This window comes from Babylonia areolata, chromosome 24 (assembly GCF_041734735.1).
Source record: "Babylonia areolata isolate BAREFJ2019XMU chromosome 24, ASM4173473v1, whole genome shotgun sequence".
NCBI classification, from domain to species: Eukaryota; Metazoa; Mollusca; class Gastropoda; order Neogastropoda; family Buccinidae; genus Babylonia; species Babylonia areolata.
This window is the reverse complement of record NC_134899.1, coordinates 55,331,018-55,356,991: the sequence shown is the minus strand read 5'-3', so window position 1 is coordinate 55,356,991 and position 25,974 is coordinate 55,331,018. Positions and strand designations below refer to the sequence as shown.

At 42.4% G+C, this 25,974-nt stretch overlaps 1 protein-coding gene across 3 annotated transcripts in view; it reads left to right on the top strand.

The window, feature by feature from the left end:
- Positions 1-592: 592 nt before the first annotated feature.
- Positions 593-25,974, top strand: part of LOC143299227 (RNA-binding protein 26-like) — a 73,192-nt gene continuing 47,810 nt past the window's right edge. For 2 of the 3 annotated variants that reach the window (XM_076612430.1, XM_076612428.1), the window contains exons 1-11: positions 593-822; positions 2,862-2,980; positions 7,327-7,655; positions 8,479-8,726; positions 9,186-9,475; positions 11,449-11,760; positions 14,639-14,752; positions 16,868-17,098; positions 18,670-18,879; positions 19,779-19,949; positions 21,624-21,751. In XM_076612430.1, the coding sequence (XP_076468545.1) occupies positions 764-822; positions 2,862-2,980; positions 7,327-7,655; positions 8,479-8,726; positions 9,186-9,475; positions 11,449-11,760; positions 14,639-14,752; positions 16,868-17,098; positions 18,670-18,879; positions 19,779-19,949; positions 21,624-21,751 (2,211 nt within the window). In that variant the 5' untranslated portion in view covers positions 593-763. The remainder of the gene's footprint in view (positions 823-2,861; positions 2,981-7,326; positions 7,656-8,478; positions 8,727-9,185; positions 9,476-11,448; positions 11,761-14,638; positions 14,753-16,867; positions 17,099-18,669; positions 18,880-19,778; positions 19,950-21,623; positions 21,752-25,974) is intronic. The other variant, XM_076612429.1, reaches the window with a different exon arrangement.

Sequence of the window (25,974 nt, the reverse complement as noted above, 5' to 3'; positions counted from 1 at the left end):
AGAGACTGGAACGACCTTCCCCAGGAACTCGTGGAGGCCAAGACCATTGACACGTTCGTGTCACGGGCCTCCAGTCTACCCCATTAGCCCAGCATTTCGTCAGTGTGCATCCGGTCTTCCCTCAAAGTGACAGAATAGTCAACAGCATGACCGCGGTCGGCTGCGATGGAAGACTGAGAAGGAGAATCCAAATATGTTTTTCCTTTCTGTTTTCTTTTGTTTGTTTTGCACGATTAGTGTTCTGATTTGCCATTGACCCCCATGTCACTGGAGCTCAGCAGTTCTCTCTCTCTCTCTTTCCCATACCGACGCCCATCACCAAAATGCCGATAATAGTCAACGTTTTTGACCCTACTGGGCATCAAATAAATTATTTGTGCCGCATTCACTGGTTTTGTGTGAAAAGACCTTTTCACACAAAACCAGTTTTGGTACAAACTGAATGACCAAAAACAAGAGAGAGAAAGAGCATTTGCAATGAAATTATTCAACTTACTCAAAGAAATCGGCAAAATGAAATAAAATGAAATGAAATGATAAAAGCATACAAATATTTTACCGTTTCTCTCGTTTACAATGAGATGTCCGCCATCTTTATCACGTTGAAAACGAAAACCGACGTAGCCACCGTCAGTGCAAGGATTATATCTATGACATTCACGTTGAATATTTGATTTTCCAGTGAGCCACTGGTTATTCTTTTGTTGTTAAAAGGCTCAGTCAAAGTGGTTATAGAAAGAGTTATTGCTTTCTATCGTGAAACATGCTAATTGAGAATGTGGACGCTCTGAAACAGTGGCTGGTGCAAAAATTAGCCCCCATGTAAGTTTGATCTGCTTTCTTGTTATACAGAGCAGTTGGGGGAAAAAAAAAATGAAGGAAACTGTACACAGCTTGTGAAGCCAAAAGTAATACAAAAGCATAGCACTACACATTTCTATGTTTGTGTTTTCTACTGGTTGGTTTAAATTTTAAGAATACGGCCATTGACCACACGGCACGTGGCGATGAGCGACGTCTGCAAGATGCAATTCAAAGTTTTTCAAGTAATGTGGGGCTGGATATGCCTGCATGCACACACAGAATACACATGTATACAGTTCTGCACATACACACACACACACACACACACACACACACACACACACACACACAATTATGCATTACTGTATATAATTGTATACATATATATATATATATATATATATATATATATATATATATATACATACATACATATATATATACACACAGTAAAACACATACATGCTGTAGGAATGCATCATTCCATTATGTATGTATACTCATGTGCTTCCCACCACAGCTTTTAGCAGGAATGATTACTGATTTAGTTGTATCCCAGAAAGTGAGAAAGGCTCTGGCATTGATAGCTGGTTTCACTTTCAGTGAAACAGCTCATTTTAGTCAAATCAAGTTGAAGTTCAGTGGCCTATGTGCTTGTGTGCTATGACTTGTGTGTGTGCTTGTGCTTGTGTGTGGGGGGGATGGGGGTGGGGGGGATGAATAATTTTTGATGATGTTTGGAATTTTGTGTTAAGCTTTTCCTTTTTGATATTTTATATATGTGTTCTATTTGTAAACACCGAGGGCTTATTTTCAAGATTAGGCATAAATGTTCATAATAATGATGATAATTTACTTATTTTTCACTGTCAGTTACACACACACACACATACACACACACACACACACACACACACACACACACACACACACACACACACACACACACACACACATACACACACACACACACACACACACACACACACACACACACACACACACACACAGAGTTTAATAATCAGCAGAGTCTGATCTAATAATTTTCAGTCATTATTTTTACTAAATCAAATGAAGAAAAAGAAATAAAAGAATGGTCACCCAAAATTTGTAAATTATGTTTTTTGTTTTTTTTGCTGATTTTATTTTTTACATCACCTACCAGCAACAAATAAGTTTTGACCACCATCACCGTTACCCAGCCTGAAGTTTTTACTTTCTGTTTTTTGCAAAATAAATTTTACAGTGTGCTAAAAACAAATTTGGATAAAATGATTTGTGTTGCAAAACTGTTTCTGGCTTGCCTAAAAAGTATAAATATTGAATTTTGTGTAGAGTTTTGCAGAAAATTTTGATTTGTTTGGCGTGATTTGTTCAGGCCAGAAAGTTTTGATGAAACAGGGAGACTTTGATAGATCTATCCAATGATGATAAAACATTGAAATGCTTATTGACATGAACTGTGTTCAGGTGGACATGTTCCCTTTCCAGCAGAGAAATTTTGCTTCTACAAAGATTTGTTTCTGATGATGAGCAAATAACATGATTTGGATAATACATAATTACTGGTGTCAGGTTTTTTTGGTTTTTTTTTTTGGTTTGTATTCATAATGTTAAACAAAACAAAAAAAGTAATATTTTTATGAGTAAAATTTAGTGTCAGTTGAGTAAGCACAAGCATTCTCATTCTGGCATTGCCACCACCTCTTACACGCCCCTCCGTACCCCCCCCCCCACCCCCCAAAAAAACCCCAACCCAAACAACCACCACCACCACCAAAAACCAAAACAGACAAACAAAACCCCCCAACTCAACCTTGCTTTCTCAATTTTAGTGTCTTCTTTTTTTGTTTGTTAATAATTAGTTAAAAAAAGAAAAAAAAAGAAAATCAGTATGAAACATGCATGATCCATGGAACTGATCAAGGCGTTGGCTCTCTAGTTGATATTACATTGATTTGGTTGTTGACGTTTTCGCTGATGAATTGTGATTGTTTTATAATACTATGTTGCAGAATAACACCATAATAATACGATAATGTTGTATATGTTGACAGCTGTGATGCTGAGCCAACTGCACTTGCGAAATATGTCTGTGCTTTGGTTCGGAAAGACAAACCTGAAAGTGAGCTGAAGGAGATCTGCAATGACCAGCTGGACGTTTTCCTGCAGCAAAGTAAGAAAATGGACTTCTTTGTTGTGGAATTGGAGAGAAAAAAAAGTACACAGTACAAAATACTATTGGTCGGAGGAGCATGAATGATGTGATTTTTGAAACTTTATTTTTCATTTTAATGTTGGGTTACAAAACTTCTAGTTCTTTCTGTTGAAACTTGAGACAGCTAAACCAGAAACAGTTAATATTTAATGCATTTAACCCTTTCAGTGCACAGGAATGTTGTTAAAAAAAAAAAAAAAGAAAAAAAAGTTCTCCCCCTTCAGCCCTTGCCAGGGATTTTTAAAAATTTTTAAAATTTTTTTAATTTTTTTTTTAGGATTCAGGCATTAAACAATAAAAACAAAGAAAAAAGCAACAGGAAACAAACACAAAAAACAACAAATACTACAGGAAATACCGAAGAATTGATAACTATTTCTGTGAAGAAAAGTAACTTTTAGTAAGGAAGGTTTCTGAATTAGGACTTTTTTCTTAATTGTTTTTATTGCGGATATTTATTTACAGTCAAGATGATAATGATAAGTTTTGTGCAGCAAAAAAGTATATTTCCATCGCCACAGAATGACATCCAAAATGAAAAAAACAACTAATTATATATATATGACTGAGTCATTATTTGCTTCTGGTAACTAAAAGGGAGACCAGCTGCCCAAATTTCAAAGTGATGATACAGCTGTTTAGATATTCAATTTGTCATTTTAGTGTACCTAAAGGAAAGCAAAGTAAATTGCAAAAGAAAAGAAATTGACTGCTTTGTTCGTTTTACCGATGCATGTCTTGAAAGATCACATGTGCTTAAAATGTAACCAGTGTTAGAGTGACACCAGTGAATCAGGAATTACTTAAATTTTAATGAAATGGAAATTATTATTGGATTGCCTGTTGTATTTTACTCTCAGTGTACAGTGCTTTCACTATGTTCATTCGCCCAAGTGGTCTTTTTCGGAAAATACTAAAATCAATACGACGAGTAGAATGAACATAAAAGAGAAATTGAATCGACCGTGTCAACCGGGTGTAACTAAACTTGTACATCTATCTAGATCCAGAGAAAACGGCTAAATGTTGCAGTGTGATTGCCGGCATAGCCACGTCTCCTTTACCACAGACTTAAAAAGAATTTTTAATTGTCCTTGAAGATTTTTTGAATGCCCAAGATACACCAGAATAATATGATTTTTCTTTTCCTTTTAACCCGAAGCTTTATAATAACAAATACAGAACACATTTTAACGATTATATATATATTTTTTTAAGTGTATCACAAGTGAGTCTTGAAGGCCTTGCCTCTCTTGTTTGTTTTCTGGTGGGTCTTACTGAGTTACTCAGGTCTTAGCCCATGACTTTTCTTTTCTTTTTGATTTTAATGCTGTTGCTCCACAATGATGTTGACAACGTGGAAGTGTATCACAAGCCTCTATAAACTTTTTACTCCTTACAACTGAGCAAGTCAGATGAGTAGGTCACATTAGTCTCTTGCTAGTGAGTGATAGTGATACTTAATGATAATGACTGGCATTTTATGAATCTTTGCTGACACTGATACCGACAAACAAGCTTTATGTTATGTTTGCCTGAATTTTAAGCAATTTATTTTGTCTGTGGTTGTGGCAAAAATGGCACCAAAGAGTGGGACTTGTCTTGAGTTGTAGCTTTTACAACCACCTAACTTTAATTAGAGAAAGCAATACCATAATTTATTAAGTGTATTCTGCTGATAAATAAAACCGTAATCCCACTGACAGCAGGCTGTTCCAAAACACTATACAGTAGGATGATTTTGTCGCATCCAAAAATACAGTGGCCGCGCATTTCTTTAGTTTCCAGATACAACCAGCATTGCATTCAGCACTTACAACACATAATTGCTTCAGCTGAATTAATTTAAAATCACTCCAGAACCCATCTCTGGGGATCGATTGTCCTGCACACTATTCACTTTTTATGAAACTTGGAAATCCAAGTTCCGCTGAAGTTGTTTCCAGAATGGAACGTTCCACTCCCAGTAGTTCCACGTATATGGCACACAACACATCCTCCTAGCTTGGCAATAAAAGCAATCTGGCTGTGTTCCAAACTCTGAATTGAAGGTGCGTAGGAACATCAAAAATGTGAACATGACAAAAACTATGTGGCCCTTGCAGGCTGAAACACCAGCCTCATATTGTGCACTGCAAAGAATATCTCTCTTACATTGGCACCCATAATAAAACTGAAGAAATATTCATGGATCTATGTATTATCTGTTTATTATTTTTCATTCCTGTATTTATTTGTAGTCGATCAATTTCTGTTTCATACCATTTTGAAAACAAACTGCCATTCAGGTTTAGGGTCAGGTTTTGTTGGTTTGAAAGAGAAATACAGCTTGCGAACAAAGATCCACCAATGTAGCAGATTATCCAGGTGACTATTCAGGATTGAGAAAAAGAACATTTCTTCCATGTTAAACACGAAGGGGCAAACATCTACTGAAAGGAGCAGGACTTACTGACAGATTGAAAGAGGACCTAGAACCTACAAAGCATTGGCATTATGAAAATGCTTGTTTGAAATATGTCAAGGCAAATTTATTTGAAGAAAAGAAAGGGGTTTACAGAGAGAAGACTAAGCTGAGTGTGGAAAGATGCCATACAGAACAGACAGAACAAAAGAAAAAGAAAAACACCAAAGCCTGTCCTTACAAGAGATAAGGAGTCCTGACAGATTTGATAAAAAATATGGAGACAACTAAAGTAAATTAAAACAAACTGAAATGGAAATGAAAGAAGAAAGAGAAACAAGGAATGCATGCAGAAAGAAAAAACACTTACGAAAAGAAAGCAGCACAAGAACCAAGCAGGCCAATAGTCAACAAAGCAAAAGAGTGCAGTTCAAAGAAAAGGAAAAACGCCAACAACCCCTGATGAACCATAGCAGTTATCCACACCATCCATATTAACTGCATCATCTTATCATATGACAATAATCAAAGCATTTAGTCAGAGGTGTGTGTGTGTGTGTGTGTGTGTTGCGGATTCTAGTCAGAAGCTTGTGAGATGATGGTAAAAATTTTGCAAGTATATTATATTTGAGAAATTCTGAATCCAGCTGACTTGAATATAGTAATTAGTATATATATACTGCTTAAAATCCAGTGAACTTAAACTTAAAGGAGGCACTTACAGGAGGACACTGGCCTGCATTTTAAAGTCCTGCAAAACATAATTAACTGAGTTTTAAAACAATTGTTAGTGGAAATTGATTGACAGAGATAGATTTCATGAATCAAAAGCATCTAACTTCTAACTTATTTAAGCGTCAAAACAATGATTTATTGAAATTATTCCAATGTTGCTTGTTGGGATACAACTTACAAGATTATTTGATGATGATACATGGATTCCATGTAATGCACACAGCATCTCAGTTACATAAACCTGACTATACCCTGGTGCTAATCATTATCATGGAAAGAAAGCTTTTAATACCTCAACTAAAAGAAATTGAGAGAGGTCCATGTTGCAGCTTTTCCATTGTTTGTGAAACAAGCAATGAATAAGTTTTTTTTTTCTCAGGTTTAATATACTTATAACTGAAGTTATATAGAACACATCATCATAGCTTTAGTGTCTGTATTGATGGCAACAACCTTTGCATGATGCCATGCTATTTTCTTTAAAAAGCAGTGCATAGTGGAAACCATGTATTGTAACACACGACATGCCACTTTGCAAGTCACCTTGGTCTACATTATGATGACTTTTATTGAAGTCTGTTTAGATATCCTTGTTCCTTTTTTTTTTTTTTTTTTTTTTTTAAATCTGTTAAAGGTGTATCTAAACTCTTTCAAAACGTGCTTTGCATTGTTTTTACTTAATTTTGATTTTTCACCCTCAAGTCCCAAAAGTGTTTCCAGTATTGCACATGTGTACACACACACACACACACACACACACACACATATATATTATTATATATATTTAATATATAGGTATTATATTATTAATATAATATGTATTTATATATAATATATATATAATATATATTATCAATATCTTGCAAGAAAGTTGTTCCACGCCAAAGCATGGCTAATAGTAATACTTTAGTTTTTAGATTTGTGTCTTCTGCAACATTAGCTAACTTGCCCCCAAATTCAGGCTAAGTTAAATAGCCAGTTCATTGAAATACGTTTTTATTTGTGGTTAGACTTTATCTTACATCTTAGTTACATAATTAGTATGTGTATCTTTTCTCCCTGTTGTTGTTTAACTTTTGCCAGTCTGTTCTCTCCCCCACCTCCCCTGTGCGTTGCTGTGTAGTTTAACTCTGAGATGTGACTAAGTTCGGTGCTGTTTTCACAGAAACCAAGTCGTTTGTGGATGAACTGTTCAAGGGTCTTCGCTCCAAGGTGTATGAAAGTGCGGAATACAGTGCTGCCAAGCCCCCAGTCATCATCACTGCTCCTGTCCCCGCCCCTGCCCCCACCCCCGCTCCAGCACCTTCCAAACTAGACGTCAAACCAGAGCCAGCTGTCAAACCAGAGCTGCTGACAGTGAAAACAGAGTCCAGTTCCTCACCCTTGCAGTCAGCCAGTGCTACACGCTCATCCAGTGCTTCCTCCACTCATTCCAGACTGCCCAGCGGGGAACCAGCTAGTAAACGGAACAAGAGATCAGAAGACCAGCCATGGGTATGTCCTCTTTCCTGATAAGAGAGTGTCAGATTGCATCTGGATACTCATTTTTTCTATTGCTCGGTTCTATAAGAGAATGTTAAGAGCAGTTTTATTATTTGAAGAACTATTTGGGTTTTGTTTGGGCGAATGTATATATATAAATTATAATTTAGTCGTTTCCATGCTGATCCACTATGATTTGGTAAGACCTTGAACAGGGGGTGGATGACCAAGGTCATTTGACTGTCTTACGCAGAATTACTGTTTTCACCCTGATTCTGTTGTTAATGTATCTGAGAGTGTGTGTGTGTGTGTGTGTGTGTGTGTGTGTGTGTGTGTGTGTGTGTGTGTGTGTGTGTGTGTGTGTGTGTGTGTGTGGAAACATTGACATTTTCTTAATATCCATAAATGGTAAAGAAACCTCATCAGTCATCTGGCATGATGTGCAGAATGTGCTCTGCAAGGGCAAAAGCCAATTTAAGTCCTTGATAAAATTTTCAGTGGTGATTTTATCCGGATTAATATTTGATGAATTTGTACATTTTTCTTGGAAGATGTTATAAATCATGTGTACTAACTACTAAGTCACTTAATTTTACCACATCAGTTGTGACCAAGTGGCAGTTTTTATGAGACTGTGTGTGTGTGTCGGGTGGGGTGGGGGGCTCCTGGGGTTGGTTAACTTGGTCAGGAGTCATGTATGAGTCAAGGAAGGATTTGTCTATCCTGTTTGGTCTTTCAGTTTTGAACAAGACTAAAATGTTTTTGATAGTTATATGAAGGTAAAAATTTCATTGCATAAAAAAGAAACCTATAAAATATGCAGCTTTATTTTCAGCCTGCAGTGCCACCCAAACCAGAACCTACAGATAACCGTGATTACCGCGACAGCCGTGAAAACCGTGAGGGCCGAGAAGGGCGGGACAACAGAGAAAGAGATGGAAAAGATGATCGAGACACCAGGGACAGACGTGACAGTGACAGAAGGGACAGTGATCGCAGAGACAACAGAGACACGCGCGACCTTGGCCCTCGCAGACGAAGGACACGCAGTAGAAGTATCAGTCCACGGCGTGGGAGGGATTTGTAAGTGTTGACTGAGAGTATGAAGTTCTTTCTCTTCATGGATTGCAGTGTAATAGCCAGCAACAGGCTTTTGACATTAGATATAAATGTCAGTACCAGGAATGTTTGACAGAGATGAAAGTGTATTTTACATCCTTATTTGGTCTTAAGGTTATGTATCCTGTCAGTTTGTGCTCAGTGTTTGATTGCTTCATTGGCATTTAATTGCATCATACCGCTCTTGAATATCATCAACTGCAGGCACCACCCAGTATCTGTGAACAGGCACAACTTCAAATCCCACTGGAAGGAAAAAAAAGCTTCAGTATCAGTTGTACAGTGCAGACTTGGTTTCTTTTTATTTTATTTAACGTCAGATATATATTATTGTAGTTTGTTTGTGTTCTCTACTCAATAAAAACAAAGAATATCCTTAGGGATTTACTTTATTTTCCCTTTCTCTTTCATTTTCCATTTCAGTGATGAGCGAAGACGGAGGTATGATGATCGTGAACGGCTACGATACTCCCCGGACCGTCGTTACTCTCCAGACCGCCGATATTCTCCAGACCGCCGGTACTCTCCAGACAGGCGTTACCGCCGACGCAGCCGGTCCCGCAGTCCGAGACGCTACCGGATGACCCCCGACAGAAGGGCTAGGTCACGCAGCCCCAGGGAAAGGGAAAGGGACATCCGCGACCTGAGGGAGAAGCTGACCCGTCGATCCCGCTCCTGGAGTCGACCACGGTCACGCTCACGATCACCTCGAGGTAGGTCACAGTCAAGTCCTTATCATGTTCGCATTGAGTAAAACTTGATACAGCTTGGAAAAACTGAAACACTGATTCAAAGCAAATAAAGTAGAAAAGCTTGAAAGTACAGACATTGACTTGCCCCTACTCCCTTCCACCAGAAAAGGAAATTTAGCATAAAAAAGATGAATGTTTCATGAGAAGTATGCATGAAGTTTCAGTTCTTTGAATCATGAAAGTGTGTTTTGGTGTCATATACTGTACCATTTCAAACTGATGCAAACCAGGCCTATTGGTTTGCCTCTCTTGTCCAAAATTTTGCAGCAACTCAGTAATAAGACGTCTGGCGAATATTTCGCGGTCTGCTAGCCAATAAAACACCATTTCCAGCTGGCGCTAATTACTGGTTCACAATGGCCACCATTCCCCAGATAAATAAATTATTTGGTTGCTCTGTCCTTGCCAACCTTTTGTAAACCTTATTTTCTTGTATGCTTGTTGTTTGATGCGGCTTTCTGCCATGTTTTTGTCTCAGAATTCATGTCATTTACATCTTTTGTGTCAGTGCTTGACGTCTGAATGGATGTTTTTATCGTCCAGTGCATCTTGCTCCTCTGCCTTTGTTGTTGTTTTTTGCGGGCCTGTCACAGTTTGTGGGATTAACTTGTCCTGATTGCTGTGCATTGCATGCCACCCTGTGATTGCTGAACCCTTGAGGTTGGCATTGTGCTCTCTCAGGAGACTACCTTACATTCTGGGGCCCACGGGTTCTCCGTTTGCGATCTGGCCAATGCGTGTTTGCAGACGTGCTGAGGCACATAGCTGGACCTCCTAACACAGTCTAGAAGGGGAATGGAGGAGTTGTGGTTGGTTGTTTTGTTGAGGGCCTACATTAATTTTCAGTTGTTTGAATCATGAAAGAATGTTTACTTTGATTTTAATTTATCAGTTTTTTGTTCACTTAAGTTTATTTTTTAATGCCACAGCTGAATACTGAAGGTGTCTTGTGCAGATATAGGGGCCTAGTTCAAATCTTGTCTATCCAATCGCACTCGTGTTCATCTGAAGTTTTCATTCTAACTCCAGACCTCTTGCTGTTTGTTATGGTGTTCCCCAAGGTTCAGTTCTTGGTCCAATACTATTTATTCTGTACACTCAAACCCTGTCCAACATCATCAGTAAACATTGATGTGATTTTCATCTTCTCCAAGTTCTTTTGCTATTCTTTGCAAAAACATAGAGATGTGCATTTTTGTAGTGAAGGAATGGATGCCGGCTAACCAGCTCAGACTCAGTGACGTCAAGACAGAAGACATGCTTGTAGGCTCTTGGTCTGTGCTTTGTCATGACTCGGACCATTCCTTTGTGTCTCCAAAGTCTCTTGAAAGATATTTGGTCTAAGGGCTTTTCAGCATCAAGCACCATCTGTATGGAATTGACTTCCTCTGGATCTCCGGCACTCACCAACTCTGTCCTCTTACAAAAGTAAACTGAAAACCCACCTGTTCAAAATGACCTTTTGATGTGACAAAGCATAGTTCTTTGTCTCCTCCAACATTCTGCACTCCCCTTGTGTCCCTCTTCCATTGTAGTATTCCTGTGGTGTGTGGGCTTGAGGGTTGGTGTTTAAGCGTGCACACATGCACATGCACGTGTGTGTGTTTGTGCCTTTTCCCTGCGATTATTCATATATAGATCTGCAATTTATAGTATTTTATTGGTGGATACAAATTTAGTTTTCCTCTTCTATGTCTTCGTGTGCTCTTGTGTGATATAATGCACTGTTATGTATACATGTACTGTTTCATTTGAGGTGCTTTGAGCCCATCTATGGGGAGTTTGTGCCATGTAAATACATTATTTTATTATTATTATATCTGTTAGCCATTCCCATTCGGGCTTTTAAGATAACATTTTCCAGTGCAATGTGAAATATTGGTGTGTCAGACATTGACAAAGCTGTTGATTAGTTTTACTGTAAACTGTGTCAGGGCGGTATGAACCTGACAGCCGAGGTTCGACCCCCACCCAGGACAATGGCCACTACCCAGCTGTGGTGACCTCTAACTCCTCGTTGCCGAACCTGGTGAGCAGCGTGCATAAGCCCTCGGAGCCGCCACCCCCAGGGGAGGGGCCCCCACTGCCCATGCCGGGAATGGGAGGACCCCCAGGACCCTCTGGACCACTGGGTCCCCCGGGTGTACCGCCAGGACCTTCCGCACCCCCTGGTGCCCCCCCTGCCCCTCCCACCCAACCACCCACAGCACACAGAGATAAACGCATGAGGTGTCAGAACTTTGACGGTAAGTTGGAGAACAGCATACCTTTTTGTTGTTGGTTGTTTTCGTCTTTTGTTTTTGTGTTGGTGAACATGTCACATAGTATGATTGGAGTGGGCTGCTTTCCTAATCATTGTCAGCTGTTTTTGTGTTGGTGAACATGTCACATAGTATGATTGGAGTGGGCTGCTTTCCTAATCATTGTCAGCTGTTTTTGTGTTGGTGAACATGTCACATAGTATGATTGGAGTGTGCTGCTTTCCTGATCATTGTCAGCTGTTTTTGTGTTGGTGAACATGTCACATAGTATGATTGGAGTGTGCTGCTTTCCTGATCATTGTCAGCTGTTTTTGTGTTGGTGAACATGTCACATAGTATGATTGGAGTGTGCTGCTTTCCTGATCATTGTCAGCTGTTTTTGTGTTGGTGAACATGTCACATAGTATGATTGGAGTGTGCTGCTTTCCTGATCATTGTCAGCTGTTTTTGTGTTGGTGAACATGTCACATAGTATGATTGGAGTGTGCTGCTTTCCTGATCATTGTCAGCTGTTTTTGTGTTGGTGAACATGTCACATAGTATGATTGGAGTGGGCTGCTTTCCTGATCATTGTCAGCTGTTTTTGTGTTGGTGAACATGTCACATAGTATGATTGGAGTGGGCTGCTTTCCTGATCATTGTCAGCTGTTTTTGTGTTGGTGAACATGTCACATAGTATGATTGGAGTGTGCTGCTTTCCTGATCATTGTCAGCTGTTTTTGTGTTGGTGAACATGTCACATAGTATGATTGGAGTGTGCTGCTTTCCTGATCATTGTCAGCTGTTTTTGTGTTGGTGAACATGTCACATAGTATGATTGGAGTGTGCTGCTTTCCTGATCATTGTCAGCTGTTTTTGTGTTGGTGAACATGTCACATAGTATGATTGGAGTGGGTTGCTTTCCTGATCATTGTCAGCTGTTTTTGTGTTGGTGAACATGTCACATAGTATGATTGGAGTGTGCTGCTTTCCTGATCATTGTCAGCTGTTTTTGTGTTGGTGAACATGTCACATAGTATGATTGGAGTGTACTGCTTTCCTGATCATTGTCAGCTGTTTTTGTGTTGGTGAACATGTCACATAGTATGATTGGAGTGTGCTGCTTTCCTGATCATTGTCAGCTGTTTTTGTGTTGGTGAACATGTCACATAGTATGATTGGAGTGGGCTGCTTTCCTGAGCTATGTTAGGGTTGATACCCCTGACTGACTACACTGAGGAAATCTATGTTAGGGTTGATGCCCCTGATTGACCACACTGAAGAAATCTATGTTAGGGTTGATGCCCCTGATTGACCACACTGAAGAAATCTATGTTAGGGTTGATGCCCCTGACTGACCACACTGAGGAAATCTATGTTAGGGTTGATACCCCTGACTGACTACACTGAAGAAATCTATGTTAGGGTTGATACCCCTGACTGACCACACTGAAGAAATCTATGTTAGGGTTGATGCCCCTGACTGACCACACTGAAGAAATCTATGTTAGGGTTGATGCCCCTGACTGACCACACTGAGGAAAGCTGTGTTAGGGTTGATGCCCTTGGTGAGAGGGTGGTGAGAGGTTGGTGACAGGATGTTCACAGGGTGGTGACAGGATGTTCACAGGGTGGTGACAGGATGTTCACAGGGTGGTGACAGGGTGGTGACAGGATGTTCACAGGGTGGTGACAGGGTGGTGACAGGATGTTCACAGGGTGGTGACAGGATGTTCACAGGGTGGTGACAGGATGTTCACAGGGTGGTGACAGGGTGGTGACAGGATGTTCACAGGGTGGTGACAGGATGTTCACAGGGTGGTGACAGGATGTTCACAGGGTGGTGACAGGATGTTCACAGGGTGGTGACAGGATGTTCACAGGATGTTCACAGGGTGGTGACAGGATGTTCACAGGGTGGTGACAGGATGTTCACAGGGTGGTGACAGGATGTTCACAGGGAGGTGACAGGGTGGTGACAGGATGTTCACAGGGAGGTGACAGGATGTTCACAGGATGGTGACAGGATGTTCACAGGGAGGTGACAGGGTGGTGTCAGGATGTTCACAGGGTGGTGACAAGATGTTCACAGGGTGGTGACAGGGTGGTGACAGGATGTTCACAGGGTGGTGACAAGATGTTCACAGGATGGTGACAGGATGTTCACAGGGAGGTGACAGGGTGGTGTCAGGATGTTCACAGGGAGGTGACAGGATGTTCACAGGATGGTGACAGGATGTTCACAGGGAGGTGACAGGGTGGTGTCAGGATGTTCACAGGGTGGTGACAAGATGTTCACAGGGTGGTGACAAGATGTTCACAGGGTGGTGACAGGGTGGTGACAGGATGTTCACAGGGTTGTGACAGGATGTTCACAGGGTGGTGACAGGGTGGTGACAGGATGTTCACAGGGTGGTGACAGGATGTTCACAGGGTGGTGACAGGATGTTCACAGGGTGGTGACAGGATGTTCACAGGGTGGTGACAGGGTGGTGACAGGATGTTCACAGGGAGGTGACAGGGTGGTGACAGGATGTTCACAGGGTGGTGACAGGATGTTCACAGGGTGGTGACAGGATGTTCACAGGGTGGTGACAGGGTGGTGACAGGATGTTCACAGGGTGGTGACAGGATGTTCACAGGGTGGTGACAGGGTGGTGACAGGATGTTCACAGGGTGGTGACAGGGTGGTGACAGGGTGGTGACAGGATGTTCACAGGGTGGTGACAGGATGTTCACAGGGTGGTGACAGGGTGGTGACAGGATGTTCACAGGGTGGTGACAGGATGTTCACAGGGTGGTGACAGGGTGGTGACAGGATGTTCACAGGGTGGTGACAGGATGTTCACAGGGTGGTGACAGGGTGGTGTGCATGATGTTGCAGAGAAGGGGTTCTGCATGATGGGTGATCTATGTCCCTTTGATCACGGCATGGATCCCGTCATTGTGGAGGACATTGGCATTCCTAACCTCACATTCCCCCCACCACCCCGCCCAGGTAAGGTCTCATGCTCTCTCCCTCCCTCTGCCTCCTTCACTGCCCCACCCTACCTCTCCTCATCCCTTCATTTTGAACATGGGAGAGAGCAGGGTGAGAATAATTAGTTATCCTGAAGACAAGTAGATGTAAAAATCAAGTTGTCTTCCCAAATATCTGCTTGACCAGTTTATTTACATTGTCAGTATCTATTCCTTGTTGACCAGTTTGTTAACATTGTCAATATATATTCCTGGTTGACCAGCCTGTTTCCATTGTCAGTATCATTTACTGGTTGTCCATTTTGTTTGCAATGTCAGTATCACTTACTGGTTGCATAAGTGAACTTAGCAGCACTTAAGTTTTCGAAAGACTAAGCTATTTCCATGAACTTAAACTCTTCACCACTTAGCAAAGTGAACATTGCTGAGCAATCCAGCCCTGTTTTCTTTCCCTCTTTTTTTCACTTTGAGGTGGGTGAATAGTGAGTACTGTATTATGTTCCTTATGGAGGGAGGTCTTTGGTGATGGTATGTACCCCTTTTTGTGGTGAAGGGTTGACCTTGCAATTGTTTTGGGTTCTTTTCTTATAGTTCTTTAGATTTATTTATTATTTTTCAGACTTTATGGATGTGAAAGTCAAAAAAATTTTCTCTGTGTTACACATGGGCTGCTCACCCAGAGAGAAGATTGCCACAATGGATCACATCAATTTTTGCACTTGTATGATATTTTTTATCCTTCAGAGTTGATTTTTCTTCCAGTTTTTACCACAGGTAATGAAGTGAGCATTTTATTTCACATATACTATGTGCATTCTTGACAACTTTGTTTATCTGCATCATCTCTGATGAAAGACTAACACCCATATCACCATGTAGTATAGTGCATAGCGGAAGACAGTATCAAACGCGATACCTGGTATTGTAGTTGAATACTGAAACCACAATGTTGACATTTCACAATGCCACTCTTGCTGTGGTATGTGTGTGCATGCTGTTTGTCCCTTGTGGAAACTGTGGAGGACAGCTCAACACTGTGTGATGATAATGATGATAAGGACACTTACATAGCACCTGTTCTCAGTCAGAGACCAACCTCTAAGCACTTGAAAATCAGTCATGTGCATGACAGGCTGCCTGTCTGGGTAGAGCTATCTGAGAGCTGCCTTTGGGGACTCGTCATTCCTTTCCTGATTGATTCAGTCAGGCTTCAGTCATGCGCGCACACATGCATACTCACACAGAGGTATAACCTTTTAACGTGTATACCTTTTTTTTTTCTTTTTTTATTTGAACCCTGTGGTGTAGGCAGCCATGCTCTGTTTTTTGGGTGTACATGTCAGGTGTGTTCTTGTTTCCATAACACAATTGCAGGATCTTTATTGTGCATATCTCATCTTTTGCGTGCGTATGCACACAAAGGGGGTTCAGGCGTTACAGGTGTTATCAGATATGCACACATACATTGACATGGGAAAGAAGAAAAAATTCCACCCATATCCTACCAGATGCACCCAGACCAGGAATCGATCTCAGGAAACTCAGGCAAAAATCCACTGCTCTGTTTGGCCACCACACCCATGTGGTGTGTTTTAGGGTCTGCAGAGATGTGTGAATGCCACAGACAGGAGGGTTTTAGGGTCTGCAGAGATGTGTGAATGCCACAGACAGGAGGGTTTAGGATCTGCAGAGATGTGTGAATGCCACAGACAGGAGGGTTTTAGGGTCTGCAGAGATGTGTGAATGCCACAGACAGGAGGGTTTTAGGGTCTGCAGAGATGTGTGAATGCCACAGACAGGAGGGTTTTAGGGTCTGCAGAGATGTGTGAATGCCACAGACAGGAGGGTTTTAGGGTCTGTAGAGATGTGTAAATGCCACAGACAGGAGGGTTTTAGGGTCTGTACAGATGTGTGAATGCCACAGACAGGAGGGTTTAGGGTCTGGTCAGACAGGTCAGTAATGTGTAAAAGCTGGTGGGGATCGATATTCTGTGTACTGGAAAGGATGTTTTGATAAGGCAGCTCTGTAGCTTCCTCCAGTGTGTCTGCAATCCTGAGAACATTTCTTTTCACACAGTTCTCCTCATGTCATGGTGTCCTGCTGCTGCTGACACTTTCCATGTCTCTGTAACAGGCCATCCCATGCCTCCACCACCTGTGTCTGGAGCCATGAATATTCCACCTCCTGGTCGCCCACGCTTTCCGCCCAACATGAATGTGCCTCCCCCTGGTGCCCTAATCCGACCCCCAGGTCCCCTCAGACCCCCAGGCCCCCCTGGACCTCCTGGACCTGCTAGACCCCCAGGACCCCCAGGACCTGCCAGACCCCCAGGACCCCCAGGACCTGCCCGGCTTCCAGGCTCAGGTCAGTGCTTTACACATTTATCTTTTTTTTTTTTTTAGTCATTTATTTCTAATGCCAGATCAGTATTTCTGAAAAGACTGATCATTTTGCTGTACAGTTGTTTCATTATCAGCACAGAGTATGTTCATTCAGATCATCCAACTACCACGTTTTGACTGTAGTATGCTCCACTGAGCTTCTGAAGCATCCCTTATGTCAGTACAGTCATCAGTGATACACAGGATCCCTTATGTCAGTACAGTCAGTCAGTCAGTGATACACAGGATCCCTTATGTCAGTACAGTCAGTCATCAGTGATACACAGGATCCCTTATGTCAGTACAGTCATCAGTGATACACAGGATCCCTTATGTCAGTACAGTCATCAGTGATACACAGGATCCCTTATGTCAGTACAGTCATCAGTGATACACAGCATACCTTATGGCAGTTCAGTCATCAGTAATACACAGCATACCTTATGTCAGTACAGTCAGTCATCAGTGATACACAGGATCCCTTATGTCAGTACAGTCAGTCATCAGTGATACACAGCATACCTTATGGCAGTTCAGTCATCAGTGATACACATCATACCTTATGTCAGTTCAGTCATCAGTGATACACTGCATACCTTATGTCAGTACAGTCATCAGTAATACACAGGATCCCTTATGTCAGTACAGTCAGTCATCAGTGATACACAGCATACCTTATATCAGTACAGTCATCAGTAATACACAGGATCCCTTATGTCAGTTCAGTCATCAGTGATACACAGCATACCTTATGTCAGTACAGTCATCAGTGATACACAGCATCCCTTATGTCAGTACAGTCATCAGTGATACACAGGATCCCTTATGTCAGTACAGTCATCAGTGATACACAGCATCCCTTATGTCAGTACAGTCAGTCATCAGTGAAACACAGGATCCCTTATGTCAGTACAGTCATCAGTGATACACAGCATACCTTATGGCAGTTCAGTCATCAGTAATACACAGCATACCTTATGGCAGTTCAGTCAGTCATCAGTGATACACAGCATACCTTATATCAGTACAGTCATCAGTGATACACAGCATACCTTATGTCAGTACAGTCAGTCATCAGTGATACACAGGATCCCTTATGTCAGTACAGTCATCAGTGATACACAGGATCCCTTATGTCAGTACAGTCAGTCATCAGTGATACACAGCATACCTTATGTCAGTACAGTCATCAGTGATACACAGCATACCTTATGTCAGTACAGTCATCAGTGATACACAGCATACCTTATGTCAGTACAGTCATCAGTAATACACAGGATCCCTTATGTCAGTACAGTCAGTCATCAGTGATACACAGCATACCTTATGTCAGTACAGTCAGTCATCAGTGATACACAGCATACCTTATGTCAGTACAGTCAGTCATCAGTGATACACAGCATCCCTTATGTCAGTACAGTCATCAGTGATACACAGCATCCCTTATGTCAGTACAGTCAGTCATCAGTGATACACAGCATACCTTATGTCAGTACAGTCATCAGTGATACACAGCATCCCTTATGTCAGTACAGTCATCTGAATTGGTTTCAGCAGAGCCCTTCCAGCCAGAAGGTTACAATCCTGAGGCCCCTGCCATCACTCCCCCATCTGTGCGTCAGCCGTTCTGGGCTGCTCCCCCGCCTCCTGGCATGCCCCCCCGGGGGTTCCCCATGACAGCAGGAGCCCTGGCAGTACCCCCCCTACAGCCACAGAGAGACGTGAGGCCCCTGACGAGCCTGATAGAGGATGGAAATGACATAGGTCAGTCTGTCTTCTACCTTTCTCTTCGCTCTTTTGGGGAGTGGGCTGGAGTTGGACATTGAATTTGACTGAACAGACGCATGTTTGATCATTTTTGTTTTGTTTTGACCAAAGAGCTGATCATCAAAGTTGAGATTTTTCTGTAAATTTACAGAAATCAGTAAATCTGAGAGCCACAGGGGTCTATCCTGAATTAGTGCAAATCTGTTGAGGAAATCAAGGGGCACATCTAGGTGTGATAGGTTTGTTTTCCATTGATTGAACTCGTGCGTCAGTCAGTATTCCAGATCGGTTTGGATTCTGTAGGTCTTCGCTTGGGAAAACCTGTTTGAAAAAGTCACTGAGCGCTATACTTTTCTCCATGTTGCACATATGGATCTGAATCTGAATCTGATATGCTCCAAAATAGAAAATCTCTTCAGTCCGTATTTTCCATTTATAGACCCTGTAGTAAAGAGGCTTTGAGAAGAGATGCACTTTTCACACACTATTATTGCAATAGGTCTTCAGTTTCTGGAGGCTTCACCACTTTGTCTCTGCTAGAGGCATTGCCCAATGCAGGGCCTAGGCCCCCACTTCCATCCCCCACAACCTCCCTGTCTTCAGTAAATTTCAAAATTTAGAATATCATCTCTTATCATACCTGGACTTATTATAATTCATCAAGATAGAGTCCCAAGGAAACAGTACCTGTCTTCAGAAATGAAGCTGATTCCCTGTGGTTTTTATTTGAAGTTTTGCATGAATGTAATGATTTCTGACTTTGTTCCACTGTTTTTAAGTGATGATGGTGGCGATGATGTTACTGCGATCATTTATTAAGTGTTAAGTGTTAACAGCATTCATTATGAGCAAGTGTTAAGCATGACATAAAAATTGGGTGGTGGCTGTCACTGCAGAACGCCAGCAGTCTCCACCTTTGGAATCGTCACGTGTGGTGGTGCCATCCAAGCGAACCCATGTGGAGATGGAGGAGAGCACTCCCAAGGTGGTGCAGAGGCCTCACTTCAACCCGCGGCATACAGGGGCCCAGGGGCCCAGGAAACCCTTTGATTTCAGCAGGCTGGGAGGTGAGGTTCAAGACTTTGTCCAAGTGCCTGTGTGTGGGGAATGACTGGATCATGTTTGTTTTCTTTCTCCTGTCTGTCTCTTGTAAGTTTGATTTTATGGGATTATTTGTTTTAAAATGGCCTGGAAACTGGTTTTTAGTGTTTTAGTCATTGTCTTAAAAGATGCACAACCAGAACAAAACATGGCTTTCCCTGCTCCTTTTGTAGATTGTCTATGAAGACTTGAGATTGGGAACAAAATCCGTTATGGCATGTCCTCACAAATGGGAACAAAATCAACAATGGCAAGTTCTCACAAATGGGAACAACATGAACTGTGGCAAGTCCTCACAAATGGGAACAACATGAACTGTGGCAAGTCCTCACAAATGGGAACAACATAGCTGTGGCAAGTCCTCACAAATGGGAACAAAATCAACAATGGCAAGTCCTCACAAATGGGAACAAAATCAACAATGGCAAGTCCTCACAAATGGGAGCAACATAGCTGTGGCAAGTCCTCACAAATGGGAGCAACATAGCTGTGGCAAGTCCTCACAAATGGGAACAACATAGCTGTGGCAAGTCCTCACAAATGGGAACAACATAGCTGTGGCAAGTCCTCACAAATGGGAACAACATAGCTGTGGCAAGTCCTCACAAATGGGAGCAACATAGCTGTGGCAAGTCCTCACAAATGGGAACAACATAGCTGTGGCAAGTCCTCACAAATGGGAGCAGCATAGCTGTGGCAAGTCCTCACAAATGGGAACAACATAGCTGTGGCAAGTCCTCACAAATGGGAACAAAATGAACGAAGGCAAGTCCTCACAAATGGGAACAAAATGAATGAAGGCAAGTCCTCACGAATGGTAACAAAATGAATGAAGGCAAGTCCTCACAAATGGGAACAAAATGAACGAAGGCAAGTCCTCACGAATGGTAACAAAATGAATGAAGGCAAGTCCTCACAAATGGGAACAAAATGAACGAAGGCAAGTCCTCACAAATGGGAACAAAATCAACTAAGGCATGTCTGCATAACACATATGCTGTCCTTTCAGTTCAGGCAGCCATTAAGGCTTCGTGTCCCTTGTAAACATAGGCTGAGTATATTAAAGATTTTGTTCTCTATAGACAGTTTGTTTGCGTGGTTTTGTTGATGGTGTCACACAAAGAGACAGGCATTATGCTGATAGACTGGTTTTTGCCTGTGACAAATTGTAGGGGTTTCTACTCTGTTCTGTTGATGCCTTCCTTTCTCTGCAGTACTGGTTGAGGTTTGATCATCTTGGCATTTCTCTTCACAATTTGCCTTACTTTTGTCTTTCCCTACTTCTTTCCTCACTATCACCCAGGGCTTGTGATCAGTTGAAATCTTGGAGGACCCAAGGACTATACCAGAATTGTAGGGGGTCCCAGACTATTTTCAGAGGGTCATACTAATGCTGCACATTCTAATCACATATGCATTGCTACACACGCACGCACGCACGCACGTGTGTGTGTGATTGTTAAGTACCTAACTATTTTTGTGGTAAAATTAAAACTGGGCATCACTCAGCATTACTGCTGAGCTTAGAGGCCAGTGCAGTCAAATGCTTTCTCTTCACAAAGCTTTTGTGCTTGCTTTTTTTTCTCTCTAGGTATCTTTGATAAGATGTGATTGAAATCATGTCTCTGTACATGTTGTAGGTTTTCAGAAGCAGCACTTCAGGCAGTCCAACACAACCCTGGAAGTGCGCAAGATCCCGCCTGAGTTCAACAATATTGCCCAGCTGAATGAACATTTTGGCAAATTTGGCAGCTTGACCAACATTCAGGTCAGTGGCTGGGCAGGGTCAGGTGACATTGGAGCAGTACTGGTCTGATTCTTACAGATGTGAAGATCTGAAGTTCTGTTATGATCAGTGCTGTGTTAAGCTGTGAATATCTGAAATTCTGTTATGATCAGTACTGTGTTATAGTTGTGAAGATGTGAAGTTTTGTTATAATTAGTGCTGTGTTAAGGATTTGAAAATCTGAAGTACTGTTATGATTAGTGCTGTGTTTTAACTGTAAGTTACTAGTACTGTGTTAGCTGTGAAGATCTTATGTTCTGTTATGATTAGTGCTGTGTTACAGCTGTGAAGTTCTGTTATGATTAGTGCTGTGTTTTAACTCACTCGGGACAAGTTTTCTCCCTTGCTTTTCACCACAGACGGCCCATTTGTAAGGGTTTGGAAAAAAAAATTACAAAAAATACAAAATACTGTGTAACAAAATGAAACTTTCAGAACTGGTTTATTACGTGTTGAGCTATTACATAAAAAAAAAAAAATCAAATTTCTCATCTTATTTTTACAGTTTTGCCATATGTAGAAAATACTGCCAATTTTTCACCCCGAATCACCATACCCATGCTCGCTTTCTGCATTAAATTCGCTTTCTTCTTCGTCATCATCCACCTCTTCAATGTCCGACCCTTCAGTTTGTAGCATTTCAAGTACTTCGGCAACCCTAAAACATTGCCGTCATTGCCTTGTTCGCTTCACAACATTCTGAGAAGAGGCCGCTTTGCTAACAGGCTGGCACGCGAGCAGACGACCGGTCAGTGACTTTGTCAGCGTGTGTGCGAGACAGGCCACACATCCCAGACTAACCAATCGTACTGTTCGATTGTGGAGTGACCCAGAATAGGGCACTCTGCTTGGCTAATCACAAAATCACGTGTACAGCGCATGATGGAATTTTACTTTTGGAGAACGCTATTCCATTCTTTCGTCCGAAACCGAATACGTTTTGTGTAGGAGTGAGCATTCCTTCGTCCGGAAAGAGTTAACTGTAAGTTATTAGTGCTGTGTTACAGCTGTGAAGAGTTTGTGCCTGCCTATGTGTGCGCATGTGTTGAGGGTAGCTGTTAGATACACATGTATGTTAAAATGTATGTATGCAGTGTGTGTGTGTGTGTGTGTGGGTGATGTAACTTATGTTAATAAAAGCGTTTTTGTAAGGCACCTAGAGCAGATTTCTGGATAGTGTACTAAGTATCCATTATTATTATTATTATTATTATTATTAAGATCTGAAGTTCTGTTATGATTAGTGCTGTGTTATAGCTGTGAAGATCTGAAGTTCTGTTATGATTAGTTCTGTGTTATAGCTGTGAAGATCTGAAGTTCTGTTATGATTAGTGCTGTGTTATAGCTGTGAAGATCTGAAGTTCTGTTATGATTAGTGCTGTTTTATAGCTGTGAAGATCTGAAGTTCTGTTATGATTAGTGCTGTGTTATAACTGTGGAGATCTGAAGTTCTGTTATGATTAGTGCTGTTTTAACTGTACGTTATTAGTGCTGTGTTATAACTGTGGAGATCTGAAGTTCTGTTATGATTAGTGCTGTGTTTTAACTGTACGTTATTAGTGCTGTGTTATAACTGTGAAAATCTGAAGTTCTGTTATGATTAGTGCTGTGTTATAACTGTGGAGATCTGAAGTTCTGTTATGATTAGTGCTGTGTTTTAACTGTACGTTATTAGTGCTGTGTTATAGCTGTGAAGATCTGAAGTTCTGTTATGGTTAGTGCTGTGTTATAACTGTGGAGATCTGAAGTTTTGTTATGATTAGTGCTGTTTAAACTGTATGTTATTAGTGCTGTGTTATAGCTGTGAAGACCTGAAGTTCTGTTATGGTTAGTGCTGTGTTATAACTGAAGATCTGAAGTTCTGTTATGATTAGTGCTGTGTTATAGCTGTGAAGATCTGAAGTTCTGTTATGATTAGTGCTGTGTTATAGCTGTGAAGATCTGAAGTTCTGTTATGATTAGTGCTGTGTTTTCTTCCTCTTCTGTGTTCGTGGGCTGAAACTCACACGTTCACTTGTATATACGTGAGTGGGCTTTTGCGTGTATGACTGTTTTAACTCGCCATGTAGGCTGTGAAGACCTTAAGTTCTGTTATGATTAGTACTTTGTTACAGTTGTGAAAATACTGCTGTTATTAGTGCTGTGTTATAGCTGTGAGGAGTGTAAGTACTGTTGTGATTAGTTGTCTGTTATGATTAGCATGCCTCCACCTTGACCATCCTAAGTGCCCACTACACAACCACAGCCAGAACAGGTATGATTAGCATGCCTCCACCTTGCCCATCCTAAGTGCCCACTACACAGCCACAGCCAGAACAGGTATGATTAGCATGCCTCCACCTTGCCCATCCTAAGTGCCCACTACACCTCCACCTTGCCCATCCTAAGTGCCCACTACACAGCCACCTCCACCTTGCCCATCCTAAGTGCCCACTACACAGCCACCTCCACCTTGCCCATCCTAAGTGCCCACTACACAACCACCTCCACCTTGCCCATCCTAAGTGCCCACTACACAGCCACAGCCACCTTGCCCATCCTAAGTGCCCACTACACAGCCACAGCTAGCTTGAATGCCGCAACTCCAGTGCTTGCTGACTACAGACAGCTGTCAGTGTTAGGTCAGCATGAGGCCACTGGCTGGTGTGGAGAAGTGCCTGATGTCATTTGACATGGGAGGTGGGACATCACCTGTAAGTCCCCTTCTGATGACAACACTTGCTTAGTGATGAAGGCAGTGAGTGAGGATCTCCCCCAGAGTGCAGTCACCACCAGGCCCCTCCGTAACAGTACCCTGTGGGTCTGCCAACACTGATCACCTTGACAGGAACTGAGTGCAGTCACCACAACAGTCCCCCTGTGGGTCTGTCAACACTGATCACCTTGACAGGAACTGAGTGCAGTCACCACAACAGTCCCCCCGAGGGTCTGCCAACACTGATCACCTTGACAAGAACTGAGTGCAGTCACCACAACAGTCCCCCTGTGGGTCTGCCAACACTGATCACCTTGACAAGAACTGAGTGCAGTCACCACAACAGTCCCCCTGTGGGTCTGCCAACACTGATCACCTTGACAGGAACTGAGTGCAGTCACCACAACAGTCCCCCTGTGGGTCTGCCAACACTGATCACCTTGACAGTAACTGAGTGCAGTCACCACAACAGTCCCCCTGCGGGTCTGCCAACACTGATCACCTTGACAGTAACTGAGTGCAGTCACCACAACAGTCCCCCCGAGGGTCTGCCAACACTGATCACCTTGACAAGAACTGAGTGCAGTCACCACAACAGTCCCCCCGAGGGTCTGCCAACACTGATCACCTTGACAGGAACTGAGTGCAGTCACAACAGTCCCCCTGTGGGTCTGCCAACACTGATCACCTTGACAGTAACTGAGTGCAGTCACCACAACAGTCCCCCTGTGGGTCTGCCAACACTGATCACCTTGACAAGAACTGAGTGCAGTCACAACAGTCCCCCTGTGGGTCTGCCAACACTGATCACCTTGACAAGAACTGAGTGCAGTCACAACAGTCCCCCTGTGGGTCTGCCAACACTGATCACCTTGACAGGAACTGAGTGCAGTCACCACAACAGTCCCCCTGTGGGTCTGCCAACACTGATCACCTTGACAAGAACTGAGTGCAGTCACCACAACAGTCCCCCTGTGGGTCTGCCAACACTGATCACCTTGACAAGAACTGAGTGCAGTCACCACAACAGTCCCCCTGTGGGTCTGCCAACACTGATCACCTTGACAGGAACTTGCCACAGGCGTGGAAGTGGCAAGAGCGGGGCATGAAAGGCCACAGAAACCTGGACAGCTTGTATGTACTTGAAGGTGGAAAATGCTGCTGATTCCGCTGAGGAAGTCTGGGTTTTGCACTATGTGACAAGGCTGTGTGTACTCTGTGCTTTCAGCATCATTCAAGCCTGAGAGATACAGACACCTGCAGTGTTGGTCAGAAGTGTTAGCAGCACAGACACGCATGTAACTTTTTATTATAAGACATATCCTTTAAGCGGATAGCACTCAGCTGGGTAGTCCGAGTCTTCCCATATGAGGCAGAGCCCATAAGAGGTGGTTTGGACAGAAAATCTTAATGGTATTTGTCCCTATATCGGGGTGTGGGTTCAAACCCATGTCTCCAAATCATTGGTGCATGACACTAACCATTTTGCCTCAGTCTCTGGTTGTGACCA